Here is a 20,464-nt window from a genome sequence, read left to right on the forward strand (position 1 = left end):
GCTTTCCTTGGTAAATGTCAGAAACTTTATTTTGTATTGAAGAGTCTTTCAGGTAACATCTGAGTGCATCTGTGTGATCCGTTGGAAGGTACAACTCATGTGGCCCATTCATTTGTCTGTCTTTTTGCTTGAGTTATATTTCATTTTGCAATCCACCTGTCAGTTTAATTTCCTTATTTTGAAATCATTTTTAGCATAAATTTAAGTTGTGATATGTTTTGGGTTTGTTTTGCTTGTGTCGTTTTGTTTCTTTCCTCCACTTCATTTTTGCTTTTATTTTTAACATTCCATGTGCATCCACCGTTTCTGCCCCTACAGTGACCTACCTCGGGATGTTTGTCCTCTGTACAGGCCTGGAGAATGGGAAGACCTGGCTTCGGAGAAGGATATCAATCCGTTCAGTAAGTTCAAGTCCATCAACAAGGAAAAACGGCAGCAGAATGGGGAGAGGACCCTCGCTTTAGACGTCAAATCAGTGGGCTCGCCTGAGGAGTCAACGGAACGCATGCGCACACGTACGGAGCCCCCGGACGACTCCGAGTCCTGGAAATTAAAGAATCTGGAGTATTCCAGGGGAACAGCCAGTGAGTTTCCCTCAGTGACTCAGCTCAGTAAGGGACCTTCCAGCGTATGTGCTGCTTTAGAACCTACAGCCAAAGAAAACCGTCTTTTAGGAGACGAGGACTTTGTTGACTTGGAAGAACTTTCCTCTCAACCTGGGAGTGGCATGGACAAAGGAGATGCCAGGAAAGAATGCCTTCCTTATGACCAAAAGAAGGATGCGCCACAAACAATCATGTCTGCAAAGAAAGGGGAGGAGCAGTCAGCCCCAGACGTTACGGGAACAGAGAGCGATGCTGAACTGAAGGGGGCCCTAGATTCAGAAACCGGTGAGAAGCAAGATGAAGCGCCAGAAGTCGACAAACAGTCTGGATCCCCAGAAAACTGGAGGGAAAGTACGCTCAGTATACATGAAGATCTAGATAAAGTTAAACTCATTGAATTCTACCTGAATAAAAACAAGGAAGGCTCACAGCTGTCAGAAAATGTGCTGAAGTCAGAACTCAGTGAACGCAAAAGTATTGAACCAGACGGAATAGACATCACACTTAGTAGCTCACTTCCTCAAGCAGGTGATTCCCCACCTGAGAGCCACAAAGAGCCAGGTACACTCTGTGTAAAAGGGGGAGGAACTCCGCCCCCAAAGCTACATCCTAGTGCAGAGGAAACTGTAACTAACAATAAGGAGGCTCTGGATTCTTTGGAATCATCTCTAGACAAGCTCTGTCAGGGTGCACAGATGGATAATAGATCTGAGATCCAGTTATGGCTGCTAAAGAGAATTCAGGTACCCATCGAAGGTAAGATGTTGTTTAGTTGGCTGGGTTTCAGTTGGATGGTTTGTTTGGTGTATGTGTGTGTATGTATAGTATGTCTGTCTGTCTGTATGTATGTCTGTATATGAGTTCCCGTGTATGGCTACATATATGCACATGGAATCCCTGTGTCTTTGGTTATGGTCCACTTTATTTACTGAGGCAGACTGTCACTGAGCATTAATGACTGAGGAAAACAAATTTATAAAACATAGTATCTATTTAGAACTTGAACTAAATATAGATTTCTATTTCAGACGTGTTTAACTCTTTCAAATAATTTTCTTTTTTCTTATCTTGCATGCCTAAATTTAAAAAGTTGAGACTATATATGTGTGTGGGGAAGGTATAGGAGGGGAGGGAGAAGAGAGGAGAGGAGAGGAGAGGAGAGGAGAGGAGAGGAGAGGAGAAGAGAGAGGGGAGGGGAGGGGAGGGGAGGGGAGGAGAGGAGAGGAGAGGAGGTCTCACTACATATCCTTGGTAGAACTTGTTCTATATACCAAGGCTAACTGGTGACAACTCACAGAAATCCCCCTGCCTCTGCCTCCCAGAGGTTGGGATTAAAAGTGCATGTCACCATGCCCGGCCAAAAATGTTTTTGAGAGATTTCAGTTCCAAACCAAATTGCACTGTAGTGTTACACTGTTTGACCTGCAGTGGCACTTATGCTCACTTTCAGTGTGCAGCATGCCATCTGACACGAGCTAACCTGAAATATGCAAGAGTGTTGTCCTCGTGTGCCAAAGAAAGTCTGATGGTTCATTAGGTCTAATACTATGTAGCTGAATCCTGCTCCCACGTGTGGCCAGCCCCTTTATAAGCTGAGAACTTTAACTGTTACCGATGTTATCTGGGTTGAGGAATGCTTTCTCATATGTGATTTAGATATACTTCCCTCAAAAGAAGAAAAGAGTAAGACCCCACCCATGTTTCTGTGCATCAAAGTGGGAAAGCCAATGAGAAAATCCTTTGCCAGTCACAGCACCACCATGGTCCAGCAGTACGGCAAGAGGAGAAAGCAGCCTGAATACTGGTTTGCTGTTCCCCGGGAGAGGTGAGCAGAGCTGAGATAGTACTCATTGCCCCAATTCCAGCTGCCTGGGGATTGTTTGTCTTTAAATAGTTTATTTTATTCTTGAGTAAGAGTGTTTTCTTCATTATAGCTTTTTTAAAGCTTCTTGAAGAGTACATACCGGTTATCTTTTAGAAATGGTCATTTTGAATACAACTGCAAAGTTGATTTTCAAACGAAGGAAAATGCAAATGCTCTCAAACATGTGAAATTGGACATGCTCGTTGGTGGGGTAAAGGAGCTCATCCAAGCTCTTGAAGTGTAGTAAAGAGACAGTATTGGTGGTCATATTCAATGTGCATCCACGGGAGAGAACTGAAGATTCTGGGGCCTTCTGAAGGGATTGTTCGACTCGGCAGCAACAGAACTATGATCCGTGGTGCCTAGGATAGATAATGGGGCTACATGGCTTTAAGGAGATTTAATGCTTTTATTTGTTTGGGGGATCATTATTTTTAAACTGGTGTTAATTATATATGTATATATTTATGAATATGATATTTATACATGTGTGTAACAGTCTACAAAGATCAAACCTAATAATTAGCATATCCATCCCCACAAACATTTATCATTTCTCTTTGGAGGGAGGGTTCACAAATCCCCCCCCATGTGGCAGTTTCTAGATAAAGAATATATTGTTGGGGTTGGGGATTTAGCTCAGTGGTAGAGCGCTTGCTAGAGCGCAAGGCCCTGGGTTCGGTCCCCAGCTCCGGAAAAAAGAAAAAAGAAAAAAAAAGAATATATTGTTATAATTTCTCATTGCCTCACTGTACTAGAGAACTCCAGAACGTTCTCCTTCTATCTGACTGACCTTGTCATTTCTAAGGTCTCATTTCTGCTCATACCTGCCCACACAGGTAAGTATGAATGCTGGCTTTCCTTGCCTGGTGTATTTCATGAAATCCTCTAGACTTGCCCATGTTGCCGTAGATCACAGGCCTGCATTGACTTACAGCCAAGTAAGAGTCTTCTGTGCTTATGCCACCATACTACATGTAGGTTGATGCCACATCCTGTTGTTAACGAATCAGTTCTACATCAAACATGAGGATGCAGGCAGGGTTTTGTATAAGCATATTACCAAAGAAGAGATTTTATTGGTTTGGGGACAAACAATAGTGGCATAGCTTTCTTGAGCAGTGTACTACAAATGATCTGTTTACAGAATATAAAATAGGAGTTTTAAAAGAAAATTAGCTTTTTAGAAATTGATATATATGTGTTGGAATAAAAACACTAAGAGAGAATAAAGACTTGCAAAGGACTTAATTTTAACTCTGAAAGCCACACAGCTTTTCCTGACTAGTCATCATCGTTTGGACAGGCATTTGATTAGTAGATAGAACTCATCAACCTTCTATAGCATGAGTTCTCACAAAGCCAAGTGAGACACCAAAGAAGGCCACACTCTCCAGATGATTATTGCCTACGGTGGTAATTCTCACCAGGAGACTCGCCTCATTTTCATAAATTACAGTTTAATGTGAAAATAATAGGATTGTAATGAATAAATTTGCTAATATCTCCTCTTTCTCTTAGGTACAAACCTACATTAATAAGGGCAATAAACATAGTCTGTTCTGTATTTATCTGATGTACCCTCTAACCATGCATGCAACTCCTGGGATCTCATGGAAGTTTTGAAGTAGGACTCTGGGGAATGAACCGGCATGTCCATTTCCTACCATTATTTAAATGTGCTGTACCAGAAGAAATGTTGACTTCTGACGCTCTGGAATAAACTGGTCTCCCAGGAGTAGAATATTGTAATAGATCCGCATCTGAAAAGATTTGGCCCCTTCATGATTTTATAGGTAGGGAAGAAATAGCACTGAATTTTTCGGCCACATTTGTTGCTTGTATAGACTTCATTTGGTGGAGGAAAGGAGAAGGAGACATATTGAGAGATTGGTTGATTTTACACACACACACACACACACACACACACACACACACACACACACACAGAGTTTTCTTTTTCTAAGAAAAAAAATGTATTATAGTATTTGGAAATTGAGTTTCTTTCAGAATGGAACTGCATATACCATGGGCTCTTATAGAATAATTTAGCAATCCCACATGTAATTATTTTTTCTGTCATTCATTAACTTGGATACAGTTTTAATGCTGAGAACAGTACTTTTCTTGGACCTCTTCCACAAGTGGTTTTGCAAGCTTCTTAATGTAGGTCCATTTGTTGAATTTCATCACACTGTATATTGATTTGGTTTACTTGTCTTTGAGTAGCAAATAGTTTTGTTTCTTGAATTCATTATTAATTAACCAAATATTGTCTTGGGGACATGTTGCATTTGTTAATTATGAAAGCTTTTGTGATAAATATTGGGGAATTTTCTCATAATCATTCCCTTTTGTATTTCAATGCGTAACGGGCCCTAAATAAATTCACATTTTAAACTAAGAGAGAACAGATGGAGTGGCCCTATAGTTATGTCTCACCAAGACTTCCTAGGGCATAGTATGAAAAGTAAATTTATTTTAATGACAATTTATAGAATTATTGAACTTAAGCTCATCTGAAGAACTTCATGAGGCACTAAGGAGTGCCATGAAGTGCCTTCTCATTCCGCTGGTATCCTCCGGATTCCTTCACCAGCCCTCTGCTGAGTAAATCCATTCGTCTATTGAGGGCGGGGGTGTCAACTGTAGTGTTGAGTCACACTAACTGATGCTGCCTTTCTAGATCACATTGTCCTTTCATGTGTCTTAAGATGTGACATCATATTCTTCAAGATGTGTCACTTCGACTCATCCACTGCCCCAGTGCTCCTGGTTAAAGGGAAATATTTTGAGGTTGACGTAGGGCATCAAGTATATACATGAGGTTGACATAACATATCTAGTATATACATTACTGTACTTTCCTATTGTTCCTAGTACTCCTTAACTAGATATTAGATTTTTCCCTTCTTTGTAATTTTTACTAATAAATTAATCCTCCTAAATCCACTTCTTGTTCCTGTGCAGTGTGTTTGGACTCATTTAACTCCATCAATAAAGGAATAGTTTGTAAGTAAGAAAACAGTCACACAACTCCCAGCATAATCTCTGGTTATTTCTTTTGTATGACTGGGAGATTTTATTTTTGTTTTCTGTACCAACTCTTATTAAATCATAAGCATTAGAAATTGGAGAATTTAATTATTTTAATTTAAAACTGCCCAAAACATAATGGTTTTATTTTTTGGTAGAAGTTTTCAATAGATCTAAGATCTCCATGACTCCAGGAAGACTGGCAGCTCCTTCATACTCAGTCAGAAAACACTGGTTCAAGCAGATTCACAACAACTTTAACCTGTCTCTGTCTCCATTACATTTTGCAAAGTCAGCTACTTCTCTTGAGTAATCCGAGGATGGCGAGGGTGTGCTTGGGATATTTGTGAAATTTCCAGATTTTAGTTTATACACCTACAAGATCCCAGCTCTCTTTGTTCTGACTCTTGGACCTAGTTAAACCATGAAGGAGGTGAATAACTTCACTCTGTCGGTAGTCTGATTTAAATTGGGAATTCCTTATCTGAAATGTTTGTATCTTGATATAATTGCAGTATATGAATTGTAGCAGATTATTATGGCTGACATGTCTCTTACAAAATGTTCCTTTGAACAGCTAAAATAGGATGCCCACTCTTAGCCCCACCAGTTCAACCATCCATTTACTTAGACCTGGATTAGGGAAGGTAAAGGAAAGCATATGGACATGGGGACACGCAGTAGCTACTCTCCGTGGCCATTGTTAGGCACTATGTGTTAAGTGGTGCCTTGTGTGGTTAACGCACACAACCATTCTACAAGGCAGTCTGCATTTTACCAGCAAAGGACCTGGGGTGCACTAAATTTTGACACCTTGTTCATATCTATTTAACTTTAAATCTTATCTCCATCTTACAACAGATTATGCAGTCCAAATTATATTCACTATACTGTTCATTTATGTTGTTGAATTGTGGAAATGAGGAAAGGATATTTAACACACGAAGTCATTTCATGGCTAGTGTCTTAGGGTTTTGTTGCTGTGAAGAGACACCATGACCACGACAACTCTTATAAAGGACAACGTTTAATTCGGCTGGCTGACAGTTTTAGAAGTTTAGCCCGTTATCACCTTGGCAGGAGACATGCAGGCACGTATGGTGCTGGAGGAGGAGCTTAAAGTTCTGCATCTTGATCTGTAGGCAGCAGGAAGTGAGCTGAGACAGACTTCCTCCAACAACACCACACATCCTAATATTGCTACTCCCTCTGTGCACCCGTGTGGGCTCTTTTTATTCAGATCATCACACTATTGAGTGCCATCTTCCTGGACACTGTTGAAATGCCTTTTGCCTGGTCAGTTGTATTCTGTAAGGAATATAATGAGAAAGGGTGTGGATTAGGGTATGCCTCTGTAATTGAACTGAGTCAGTCTAATCTGAATATTGCATTAAAATAAAGAATGTGCCTAAAATGTTCATTTTCTGATGTTAGTTTTGGGGTTTTGTTGTTGTTGTTTTTACAAACCAGTGGCGATCTGTTTTCTCATTAGATTGTTATTAGGATGAATTTGCTGATAAATTAAGCAGGCTTCCATCTTGCATAGCAAGCCTGACAAGGTTTCGGTGTGTGACTGTGAATTACTCTCACTTTAAATGTTAGCACCTCATACCTAAAGTACAATTTTCTATTTTGCGCTTCCCTTTAAAGCCCATCCTGTACCTCAAAGCAATCATAACCTAAATAACTATTTTGATCTTATTATATAGCCCTTAAATAGTAAACTTCAGGACTAAAGTTGAAACCTCTTGCTTAAAAGCCCTCTGCAGACTGGCTTTTCTTTCTAGATTTGTCTGCATTAGCTTGAATGGAAAGCTTTACCACTTTCTGAATCTGGCCAACTCTCTAGACTGCTATTGTTGTTTTTGTTGTTTGTTTGGTTGGGTGGGTTTTGTTTTTGCAAGAGGTCCGGTGGTGGTGTCTCCTTGTCTCCCTGCTGGCATTGAACATTGAGTTAAATATTTTCTTATTCTTTGTCAATTTCATGCATACATGCAATGCATCGTGGTCATATCTACCCTTATTCTCTTCTTCTACCTCTTCCCAGGACCACCCCCCCCCATCACATCTTCCTCCAAACTTCTGTCTTGTCTTAAAATTATTTTTAACCCAATTTAGTCCAATTATTTCTGCCCATATGTGAACGGGTATGGACTTACCCACAAGGGCAGAGGGAACCTCCAATGTTCACACCCCCAAAGAAAGGTGAATTTTTTTTTCCCTTCCCTACCAGCTGTTAACTACCAGTAGCTCCTCAGCTAGGAGGAGGCCTCAGGAGCCCTTCCCACCTCCATGCTGGGACTTTTTCCTAGCTTGATGGTAAGCTGGTACCCAGGGGGCTGTGAATCTGTGTGGCCGTCAGCACATCCTGTCCAGAGATAGCGTTTCTCAGTGCTCCTCCCCATCCCCAGCTCTCCCATTATTTCCACCCTCTCTTCTGAGCTGGTCCCTAAGCCCAAGAGGTAGAAGGTAGTTGACAGCTGATGTAGTTATCCCATTTATGTCCGAGTACTCACACTTGCTTCTTCTCGGAATTCCCAACAGGAATGAGTCTCTACATTAACCATTGACAGCCCACTCAGAGTCTTTTCTAACCGACGTTGTGAATAACACAAATCTATGCCCATGAACATAAACATTTAGAAGGCAGTTTGACAATATGACCATTTAGGAATATAGCATCAATAGGTTCTCCCCTAGGGCCTATGGCTTCCCTAGCAGTGGGCTTTGACCTTGTTTTGTTTACAGTGTGAGGTATGAATTATCTCCTGTGGAGCAGGCCTCAAATCTAATCAACAAAGAGGTCAGTTACACCCGTAAGCAGTCTCGTCATTATTGCACCTCTTGTCTAGTAGGAAGGTCAGTACTGGAACAGTCAAGGTTCAGTTCTGGGAAAACTCTTCTCAGCAGCCTGCACCTTCATCTGAGAGAGAGAAAGGGAGAGGGGATAAGGGGAGGGGGAGAGGAGAGAGGGAGGAAAGAGAAGGAGGGCAAGAGGGAGAGAGAGGGGGAGAGAGAGAGAGAGAGAGATATCCTGGTCACTTCAAAATTGTCTTATTTCAGTTGTAACCAAAGTGTGTGGTGGCATCAACACTAGGATTTTACTACTTGTTTAGTTCGTGTTTGTCACCTTGACAGAATTACCTGAGATGCAAGGCTCTAATTGAGGAACTCACTCCATCAAATTGGCCTGTGCAGATGTCTGCAAGCCATTTTCTCAGTTTCTAATGTCTTTAGGAGGACCCAGCCCACCCTCAGCAGTGCTCTCTAGGCAGATGGCCCTGGTCTGTATAAACCAGGGGGATCAAGCCAGTCAGCAGACTTCCATGGCCTCTGCTTCAGTTCTCGCCTCTTCCAGGGTTTGCTTTGAGCTCCTACTCTGGCTTCCCTCAATGATGGACTGTGAATCTATAAGCTCCCATATTGGTTTTGGTCAGTGTTTTATCACAGTACCGACACACCATCTAATTATGGTGGGCGATCAAGAGCAAAGCCTCTATTGTTGTGGGTGTCTCTGGGTCCTTACTCAGGGTACCTTGCACTGAAATTTTCATTTAATAATTCCTGTCTTTTGGGAATAGTATTGTTCACTAATGTGGGTTCAAACTCCTATATATAACATACAAACACACACACACACATATATATATATATATAAATATTCTTTGAAAATTTCATATCTGTATACAATGTATCATGGTTTTATATACATATCATATATTTTAACCCAAAGGAAAGTTAAGCTCAAAGGTCTTAAGTATAGCTGGTTACTATTTTGACATTTTTGTTGGCGTTATCAGTATATAGCATACACAGAACAAAAGCCTCTTTGTTTTGGTTGTTTTGCCCTGCTCCCCCTTCCCCTACCCCTGTCCTCAGTCTTGCTTAAATCTTTCGCTCCCTATATTCACCCCACCAATGTCTTTCATAGCTCGTGTATTTTACTGTTTCCTCTTCGTGTATTTTACTGTTTCCTCTTATACAGTTTATTTGACTTGTGAGTTCATTGGTTCCTGAGTAGCTTTTCTTGAGCCCTTCATTTTGGTTATGGTTCCCCCTGGACTTACAGGCAGTTAAGAGGTACCCTCTGAGTTCAGAAAGTACCCTACTCCTGTGGATCTTAGAGTCCATTGGGCTTTGTCTCAGTTACTGTTCTGTTGATACAGAGACCCCTTAATTGAGGTGACTTATAAAAGAAGCATGTAGTTGGGGGCTTGCTTCTAGTTTCAGAATATGAGTTCATGACCATCGTGGGTGGCAGCATGCCAGCAGGCAAACAGGCATGGCGTAGCAGTGGCTACGTCTGATCCACAGGCAGCAGGCAGAGAGAGGGCTAACGAGAATGCTGTGAGCTTTTGTGACCTAAGAGACCCCACCATCACCCCAGTGACACACCTCCTTCAACAAGGCCACAGCTCCTAATTCTTCCTAAACTGTCCATCACTTGGAAAACAGTCATTCAACTTATATGAGCCAGTGCTGGCTGTTCTCGTCCAAACCACCGTAGACATCCACAGCATTTCACACTGCCACCTGCCACCTGTGTCTCCTTTGAATCTTTCACTTTCTTAAGACTTTACCTCCAAGACACAGCTTAGCACATGCTCTGTGGTTCAGATTCCACAGTATTTCTTACATCAATCCATGAACGGCAGAGCCTTTGATCTAATAGATAAGCCTTGCTTGTTCTTATAACTAAAATACTTGGACTCATAATATTTATAAAGTCCAGAAATAAAAAGGATGCTGTTTTCATAGCTACTTCACGGAGCCAACTCAAATGTATATTTACCTGTGTGTCTTTTGGTCTTTTCTCTGTTTACTTTCTTAATACTATGAGGCCAGATATGTATATTGTTATATATAACCTATCTTTAGTTAATAAAATATCTCTTTCCTACATTAAAATTCAATCTGCATGAATTTAATGAGCTTTATATTGGTTTTATCATAAGCAAAATCATAAAGAAAATTAATTCTCCTATTTAATTCATATTGCAATAGTAAGATGCTCAAGTTCTAAAGACCCCTAGGAAGACAAAAAAAAAAATCCCCAAGAGCACATTTCTTAGGAAAGAAAAGGAGAAATTAAAGCCATTGCAAGCTGACCTGGTTTTCTAGCATGCACTATTTAACCACCATTAATATGAAAATTTCTGATCAGAAGTCACATTGCTCATAATGGGATTATAGCTAAATTGGAAAAGTTAATATCCATTGGTGTCAACAGAATCCTTGTTTTGAACATTCATTAATGTATACTTTCTAGAACAATGTTGTTTCTGCTCAGCATAACAAGCTATATTTTAGCATAAAAATCCTCCGATTTTTAAAGCACTCAATATCATTATACAATCTTTTCTTTTCCTTTTATTCTTTTTCCTTATTATTTACTTCAGTGCTAGGGATTGAACCAGCACCCCACTCTCTACCACTAACACATCCCAAGCCTGTGCTATGATCTTACTGTGATATTCTAAGTTGAGAATGTTGCCAGGAAAGAAACAGAAAACCAAAAGTTTTCCAAGCTAAACCTAGCGTCTTCCTCTTTAATACCAATTTAGGAAGAGTGCTGGATAGATACATGGTATTAGTCATCCGTGTAAATATCGTCCATGTATTTAGAAAGTTAACATACAAAGCCTTGAGGGAAATGTTGCTTGTTCTTCATTCTTTCTACAGAACTGCCTTTCAGGAAGTTCAGTAAGCATCTTTGGCAAATGTCTTGATCTAACAATACACACACACACACACACACACACACACAAAGAGAGAGGCAGACAGACAGACAGACAGTATACAGCTTTCATCTATTATTACTGTTTAAGTCTTGCTATAACTACGATCGAAACAGATTCTAAATTTTACTATAGGTTTGTGCATATAGTAAAAAACTAGATGTGTATATGTCTTGATAATATTTCAGGATTCATGCAGCCTCTGGGGTTTTGTAGATGAGGGGTTTTCTGTCAATGCCTAAACGTGTGGAAGACTGGGCTGGGGTATAGGCGAGAGCTGAGCCCTGTCATGGCGGCTTCTGGAGCGGAGAGCTGTGTGGGCATGTGCACCTGCTGCTGTTGCTTCATCTTTTTCTTTTCCTCAAAGCAAGCTGAAGTACGCATTATGCACTTCCCCTTATAAGGCCATCCAGAGCCTGCCCCACCTGGGGATCCGCCCATATTCATACTCCCGCCAAATCCAGACACTATTGCTGAAGCCAAGAAGTGCATGCTGACAGGAGCCTGATACAGCTGTCTCCTGAGAGGCTCAGCCAGAGCACGACAAATACAGAGGCAGATGCTCACAGTCAACCATTGAACTGAGAACAGGGTCCCCATTGGAGGAGTTAGAGAAAGGACTGAAGGAGCAGAAAGGGTTTGCAACCCCACAAGAACAACAATACCAACCAACCAGAGCTCTCAGGGAATAAACTGCCATCCAAAGAGTACACATGGACAGACTCATGGCTTCAGCTGCATATGTAGCACAGGATGGCCTTGTTGGGCACCAATGGGAGGAGAAGCCCTTGGTCCTGCCAAGACTCGACCTCCCACCCACCCAGTGTAGGGGATGTCAGGGTAGGGAGGTGGAAAGGGGTGGGTAGATGTGTGGGGGAACACCCTCATAGAATAAGGGGGAGGGGATATAGGGGATTTATTGATGGGAAACCAGGAAAGGGGATAACATTTGAAATGTAAATTTTTAAAAATCCAATAAAAAATTTTTTTAAAAATCTATCCACTTTTAATATAAAATGCCAGCAGACTAAAAATAATGCATCAGCTACTCAATCCAGTCTTTGGGATGTCAGGATTGATGTCGATATAAACATTAGTTTAAAGTTATCTATCTGATAACTACAACTATTGTTTTACGTAGTAATTCTCAAAAGAGCTTTCTCAATGTTTTTGGTGAGCCACGACAATGAAGCACACTTTTTCCAACTCTGTAAGCAGTGTGGTGTGACAATTAAAAGTGTTATACCTTCAGGGTATAAAACTGTGCCCCACAAGGAAGCCAGTGACCATCTCCATCACCTCGAGTAGAAAGCAGTTTCTCCCTCCCTCAGTCCCTTTCTTCCTTCATTTCGGTCTTCATTTTGTTTGACGTGAACACTGGTTAGCAGATTTCAAGTGCAATCTGTAGTCTCCTTTTCTAGTTTTGTTACCTGTGATCAAATATGTGATCCTGATATGTTAAATGGAGATTCTAGAAGTAAGCATTCTTACCGGCATGGAGCTTAGAGAAGTTACTGACTCTGGCGCCTTCGTAGTCCATCCCACCTGGGAGCTGACCTGATGGGTTATCCCAATACTCGAGTTCTCTGTACACACTGCCTGTCATTCACCTCACTTCGCCTCATGATGTAAGCATTGAGTCTCCTTACATCATCACAAGAAAGGCAAGGATATACAGTAAGACATCTTGAGATGGGATTTCACACTCAGAATTTTTGTTATAGCACATTATTATAATTCTGTTACCTCTTATTGGTCTCTTTTTGGACAAAACTTAAGAATTAAACTTTATCATAGTTAACAATGAGAATGGAGTGCGTATAGGATTCAATACTATCCAATTTCTGTTGGATACTGGGGGGTCTTAAATCAGACCCCCATGGATCAGAAGACTCCTTTTATTGTTAACTGTAGCTACTCTCTTATTCACAAGTACCAAGAGTTTTCTTTTAAAAACTGCTTAGGAATCTGTAGAAATGGACCCAGCAAGGCACCAGTGACTGATCATTGGTTGCTGGAGTAGGGATCCCTGCTAAATGGGCTGACAGAAATGTGAGGTGGGCTTTTCTACAATGCATATTTCCGTGCCTAGGCTCTGTTCTTGGGGGTCTCTTGCCTGAATCTCAGATGTAGCTGACAAAGTCTTCCATTTCTACTTGGTCCCATTTCCTCTGGCCCCTGATACTTGACAATACAGACCTTCTAACCTTCAGGTCTGTCCTTCCTCAGCCTCACTAATAGTATAGGTATGCCCAGGATTTGCCATAAATCTCAAGTTTTAACAGCTGTTCACACACACCCTCATACATGTTTCTGTATCTTCCCACTGTCCACATTGCTGCTCATCTTAGTTGTTTTTAAGAGACTCAAATCCCTGTGGGTGATTAGTATTATATAATAATAATATTATTATTTAGCCAGTGATAATATCTGTGAAATGAGAGGTATAATATGCTACTTATATTTGAACCAATGCCTTTTGAAGTAGGTAGCTATTAAATGTGTTCTGTGTACTTTGGAGTGATTGAGGACACCCTGCCACCCGTCAGAAAGTAGTGGCTGATGGTAAGATCTGATCCTTGTAGCTCACACCCAGGAATCTGAGTCACTCACTCAGCCCATTCAGGAAGCAGAGGAAGGGACTGCCTGCCCTGTCTGTCTGTCTGTCTTTGCTTCTGTAATGATTCCTCCCTCGTCAGCGGAGTTTCTTTCTGTTCAACCCAAAGTCCTATCTCAAGCCTGTGGCTTAGGTGTGTTGTGGTGCTGAGTTAGGAGGGATTTTCTTCCAAAGATGTGATACATCTCTTAGTGGCTGACTCCCAATCATGTGACATTCTGGTAAGAGTTGAACCAGTTGGCATTTCACAGAGGAGAATAGATCTTTTTAGTTTTTTTAATTGAAAATAGATTTTTTTCCCCATACAATACATTATAATTTGTTTCCCCTTCTCCAGATCCTCTCAGACCCTCCTCTTCTTCCCTATCCACCCAAATCCACACCTTTTCTTTTTCTATCATTATAATTCAGGCAATAATATAATAATAATAATAATAATAATAATAATAATAATAATAGTGATAATAATAATATAAAAAGCAAACAAACAGAAAAAAGAGTCAAAGAAAAGTCACAAGGCACACATAAACAGAAAGTATAATAAATAAGCAAAAGATCTGTAAGGTAAAAATAGAAGAATTGTAAAACCCCCCCAAAAAAAAAAAACACCCTCCAAAAATGTCATTGACACACCTAGGACAGGAATGGAGGCCCATGCGGGGCCACTCACCCTCGGCACTGAGCCTATGCAAACCCTTTGCATTGCCACCACCTCAGGCTCTGAGAGTTCACTTGTGCATCAGTCCTGCTCTGTTTACTGTCAGGGTCCAGCCTCGACACAGGATCGGAAGCAGGGGTACCTGGAAGGCGCATAATAAACACACACAGACTAGTTTTGGGGTACAAGCTGACAGGCCATTTTTTAAGGCTTAAAGTTGTTTTCTCTTTCTCTCAGCTTGAAGCTGAATGTACTTTTGCTCACTCTCTCTCTTTGGGCTGAGGGTTGAACACACTCGTCCATTCCCTTCCTCACTGTCACACACTCACTGTGCTCTTTCTGTTCTTCCACACACTCTCACACATACCTCACATTCTCTCTGTCACTCACTCCACACTCCTCTCACATTCTCTCTTTACTCACACTCTCACTCATTACTGCCAAATCAAATTCAAAAGAATAACCACATCCCACAAAGAATCAAGAATTACAATTGTTCCCCAAAGTTTCAGGCTTCCCCTATTCCCAGGCCTGTGGCTAAAATAATAGTTGCAGACTTATCATTATTTAAACTTTAACTTTTGCCTCATTATACTTCAGAGCTCAGAGCTCCGAGGTCAGCTACTTGCATTTTCCTGTGAAGCTCTAATGGTAAATGACAAGGGCAAAGCTGCCAGACAGTGGCCAGAAAGAGTCAGTCAAGTTAACCCTTAACTCAGGAGTTCCACTAGTTTTCTGCTTCAGTACATTGCACACAGTGACTCTCCTAGAAGTCCCAGTGTTTTGACTTTAGTTTTACTAGTATAAGAGTTTATGTATTCTATACTTTCCTATCCAGGAACCACTCTCAAATGTTTTATAAAACTCATTTCTTTTCTCAGGGTCCCAATATTGGCTCTGTTTGATTTTTCTAATAATTTCTTCAAACTTTCTTTGCAAGTCAAACATTAATCTGAAACTACCATTGTGCAGTTATTACTTTGCTTCCAAGATGAGAACACATAGCATGTTGTACCTGGGCCCTTAGGACTGTGTTGTGCTGTGCCCCTGGGCCTCGATTTTTTAGTTGCTTAAGAATCATTACTTCAAGGAACATCTACTTTCACAGAATTCTCCAGAGCAGAAGATTAAGTGAGTGGGAAGTTCAGATATAATAGAATAATTACGCACACCAAGGCCAACTGAAAAGCAGTCACGCACAAATGAAATCTATACAGCCGTTCTCCAGGAGAAATGGGAACAACTTTGTTTTACAAAGAGCTGCTGCAGACTACTGAGAGATCTCCATACCGGCCTGCTGTGGGCAGTCCCTGTCATGGTATGCCGTCCCCAGCAGTTTTATAAGAGCTTGTTTCCGTTGTGTTTTCCATTCCCACTGACTCTTAACAATCATTTTGCCTCCTCTCTTCTGCGTAGTTCCCTGAGCCCTGGTAGGAGGTATTTGATGGAGACATCCCATTTAGGATGGGTTGGTCCAAGGTCTCTCACTCTGTATATTGTCCAGCTGTGGGTCTCTGTATTTGTTCCCGTCTGCTGCAGGAGGAAGCCTCTCGGAAAATGTCTGAGCAAGACAGTGATCTAGGAGTATGGCAGAATGTCATTAGGAGTCATTTTATCACTATGTTTCATTTACAGAGCAGTAGTTGGTTCCTGTCCTATCTAGACTCAGATTCTTGGCCTCCTGGACTGTGTGAGGCATGAATTCCATCCATCTCATAGAGTAGCTTAAATCCAATCCAATGTTAATTGGTTACTCCCACAAGTGTGCCATTATTGGACTACCTTGTCTTGCAGGCAGACTACCATTGTAGATCCCTGGGTTTCTAACTGGGTTGGTGTTTATCCTTCTCCTCCGATAGTGTGCAAAGTATCTTCCAGTACCACGGATATTAGGCTCTAGGTAGGCACCAGCTTGAATTCTTCCTGTTCAGTGTTTTCTTCAATGATAGGGCCTCACCATCTGTTGTGGAGGGCAGCCAATAGTTTTAGAAATGGCCTGAGTTGTTTTTGGAGGGAAGGGGTCCATGAGACTTCTTTGGCTAAGAATTCAATTAGATGGAACCTAGAAGTTTCATTTGGTGGAGAGAGATGTCTGTTTGGATCTTTGTCTTCCCCATTATTTGGCAATTCCAAATTTGATTTCTTTCATATATGTATTTATTTTGAGACATCTCTACTGTATTAGGTTTCCATACGCCCCCTCGAATGGCCCTTAGTCGTATCTGGTCCTCCCTGTATTCCCTCCTTTAACCCTGTCTTCCTTCCCCATCCCTATTTAATCCTCCTGTTCCAGCACCTCTGCCCGCCCAATGCATCCATAGCCGTCTACTCTACGTCCCGTTCCTAGGGAGACTCTCCCCCTGTTAGCCCCTTGCTCTGTCTGGTTGGTGAGGAGGACATGGTAGGCACGTTTCCCAAACTTCTGCATGTGTATCTATCAGTACTTCATTCTCACCCCAGCCCTTCCTGTTCTTGTCCCTCCACATCCCGTGGACCCCAGTCACCTCCCCACCACAGACAACTTTGCTTCTATCCATGTCATATACACACATGATTTTATTTATTGGTATAAAGTCCAGGACCCATAAAAGGCAAGACATTTCTTTTTCTTTGATTGGCTTTATTCAGTTAATGGTATTATCTCCAGTTGTACTTGTTTCCTTGAAAATGACAGAACTTTGACCTTCTTTATGGCTCAAACATTTACTGTTGTGCATATACCACCTTTTCCTCACCCATTTCTCCCTTGTTGGCATCTAGGCTGACGCCATAATGTAGCTATCGTGAATGGGGTTACAGTTAACATTGATGTGCAAGCGCCGCTGTTATCTGTTGACTTGCAGTCCAAGACCTAGCAGTGGCGGGGTAATATCTGGGTCATTTTGTTGTTTGTTTAGGAAGCTTTATGTGTCTCTTGAAGTCAAGGGATGATTTATATTCTCTGTCCCACTTTTTCTTTTCTTTCTTTTTTATTTTTTGTGAACATGCTAAATAAAGACTTGCTGTCCTATGTTGTCACAGTTCTGTCTGCATCAGAGAGACCTTTGTAAGGAGTCAACCAAGGCCTGACCATAATATCTCTCTTCCTTTCTGCCATATCCAGTTTGACATTATTACAGCAGCAGCATATTCTTCAAATGCCATCCTCTGTACATGTTCAGGGAAACAGAAGTATTTTCTTTGTCCTCCTGTAATGCTTCTCTCAATAAAGCCAAGTCAACTGTGACACCTGACAAGCCTTCTCAGACCCCAGTCATAGAAACTTCTCCGTCAGGCTTACCTCTGCTAATACTCTTACTAAAGATGGCTGATTGGCTGGCTGGATGATAGACCGGCAGACAGATGATAGTAGATAGCTAGACAGCAGACAGATAGGCAGATGATAGACAATAGATAATAGATAGTAGATAGGTGATGGATTAAACAGATGGGAGATAGACAAATGATAGATAGATAGATAGATAGATAGATAGATAGATAGATAGATAGATAGATAGAGTGATAGAGAGATAGACAGACAGACGGACAGATAGACAAATAGACAAATGATAGGTGATAGATAATAGATGATAGGTAGTAGAAGATAGACAGGCAAATAGATAGATGATAGATGATACATAATGGGTGATAGATGATGGATTAAGCAGATGGTGGATAGATAGATGAAAGTTAAATAGATGGTAGAAAGATGATAGATAGATAGATAGATAGATAGATAGTAGATAGATAGATAGATAGATAGATAGATAGATAGATAGATAGATAGATAGATAGATGTTAGACAGTAGATAATAGGTAGATGATAGATTAAACATATGGTAGACAGATAAATAGATGGAATCCAGATAATAGATGATAGATAGATAGATAGATAGATAGATAGATAGATAGATAGATAGATAGTAGATGATAGGTAGATGATAGATAGGTAGAATCAGCCTATATGAGCAATGAGTATGGAGTCTGTGTCTGAACACAGTAGCACATTTGAGAGTGTAGCAAAATCTGAAGCAGCTATAGAACTCGAATTAATCCTCAAACCTCTAGGAAGATGCTAGAAGAGATTTTTGGAACCAGGCAAAGTGATTACTTTTTGCTTATTAAAAAGTCACCTCTCCCTCCTTCTCTGTCCTTTCATCTTGGCCTCATTTCAGCCTCAGATGTACTTCCGTTTAAAAGATTAGCTTTTTCCAGGACCCAGTACTTGGGTAAGCTTTCTACTTCCTTATTAACACGTATTACAATACACTGCTTCAGGACCAGCTGGCAGCTACAGTGGCTGTAATTACTGGTAATGATGCGAGCTCTGAGAAAAGCTCTGGATAATGTCCCAAGGTTGTTGATTCATCAGGGACCAGGCCACAAGGCAAATCACTGAGTGCCTCAAGCCTCAACAAGCTTTCTAAAGTCAAAGCTATAAGGATTGAAATATGTTACTGTTTTGCAGTTGGTGACTGAAGAAAACCAGTTTTACTGAAACAATGAGGAATGGAACAGCGTTTAACCCTCTACCTCCTTTCAAAAGTGTGTGAGGCAGACTTGATTTACCAGTGGCACATGCTAAAAAAGCAAACAGATCAGGACAGATGAACTTAGGGTTGAAACATTTGCTAGCTTAAATACTGTGCTCTGAAATGAAAATGAAGAATGGGAAGGAACTTTGAGGGGGGAAAAAACTATAAGCTTTTTTAAGGATGTGCCTGAAGGACACAGAAGGGTGAAAGTGTGGGGGAGTAAGGGAACAAATGGGGAACGTTGACAGGAAGGGAGCCTGGTAAGGTGCAGAGAGGAGGGTGACAATGGGTAGAAGAGGAATTGTGGAGAACTAGATCAACTAGATATGCAGATAAATCATCTAAAGAGGTGCAGGGGGACTCTTATTTACACAGTGGAGAATATGCTATCTACGTTGGGTGCAGGTAGGAGAGGCTGAGACCTTGGGGTGATGGAGAGAGGTCCCCACAGCACTGTGATGACTAGGAAGGGAGCTACATATGACCAGTGACTATGGGATGTCCAAGAAAGAGTCTGTCATGCATGGAAAAGCAACCCAACTACAGCTTCCCTGGGGGAGAAGTTAATGGTGGTGGCCTGTTTGGGCAGGAGACTGGGACAGGCACATGTGGTCAGAATCAAGGTGAGGGTGACCAGATCGGCTTAGAATTGTATGAATCTGGGAAGAACCAATAGCTGAGGGAGCTTGAGGCAGAGAGAGGTCACGAAGGTAAAAGATGGATGACACTAGTCAGAAGGAAGGATGGACGAGGTGGGATCCAGAGGAACAGGGTCGGGCATCTGGGGATGGAGCGTTACTTCCTGGAGTCTGTTATATTCTGGAAAGTAAACTAGGTTGAGGTTAGGAAAACCCCATTACGTAAAAAGAACCAGTCCAAGAATTCAGCTAAATAAACTGAAGACAACTATAATTCAGTGATATCCTGTCCCTGTTCCCTACACAGTTGACATAATATAAACAAGGGACTTAAGCACAGAGAGCTGGAAAGAGGGATAGGATACGACACATTTCCCTCCATTTGGTCTCTAAGGACCTTTGAACTTAAGTAAGCCTTCCAAATCAACTTAAGTTTTCCTCCTGTGGAACAGGTTGTTTAAATTTTCCATTCGTTTTACTTTTCCCTCAGTTTTCCCGGATGATGTCCCTGATGACGTAAGAAACTGAGTGTATTAGTATTATGTCGGAGTGTTGCTAATGTTGAAGGAAGTTAGGATGTGTTTGTACCCTGCATGTCTGACAGAAAAGATGTGAGCATGCCCCATGAGAATGTAACTGTGCAGTTTGCCCTCTCATCTTCTCTAGGGCTCCCAGGCAAGCCACTGAGACAGGGCCAACTGCCATGCTACTTCCCTGAGTTGAGTCAACTGGTACGTCCTGGTCCTGAATTATTATGCTGTGTGCCTACCAAGTGAACAGAATTCTAGACTAGA

At 41.3% G+C, this 20,464-nt stretch overlaps 1 protein-coding gene across 9 annotated transcripts in view; it reads left to right on the plus strand.

The window, feature by feature from the left end:
- Ncoa7 (nuclear receptor coactivator 7) overlaps positions 1-20,464 on the plus strand; it is a 161,278-nt gene that overhangs the window by 104,600 nt on the left and 36,214 nt on the right. For 6 of the 9 annotated variants that reach the window (XM_063276554.1, XM_063276541.1, XM_039099278.2 and 3 more), the window contains 2 exons: positions 319-1,361; positions 2,262-2,430. In XM_063276554.1, coding sequence (XP_063132624.1) covers positions 319-1,361; positions 2,262-2,430 — 1,212 coding nt within the window. The remainder of the gene's footprint in view (positions 1-318; positions 1,362-2,261; positions 2,431-20,464) is intronic. The other 3 variants (XM_063276558.1, XM_039099281.2, XM_063276557.1) reach the window with 1 other exon arrangement.

This window comes from Rattus norvegicus, chromosome 1, assembly GCF_036323735.1.
Source record: "Rattus norvegicus strain BN/NHsdMcwi chromosome 1, GRCr8, whole genome shotgun sequence".
NCBI lineage: Eukaryota > Metazoa > Chordata > Mammalia > Rodentia > Muridae > Rattus > Rattus norvegicus.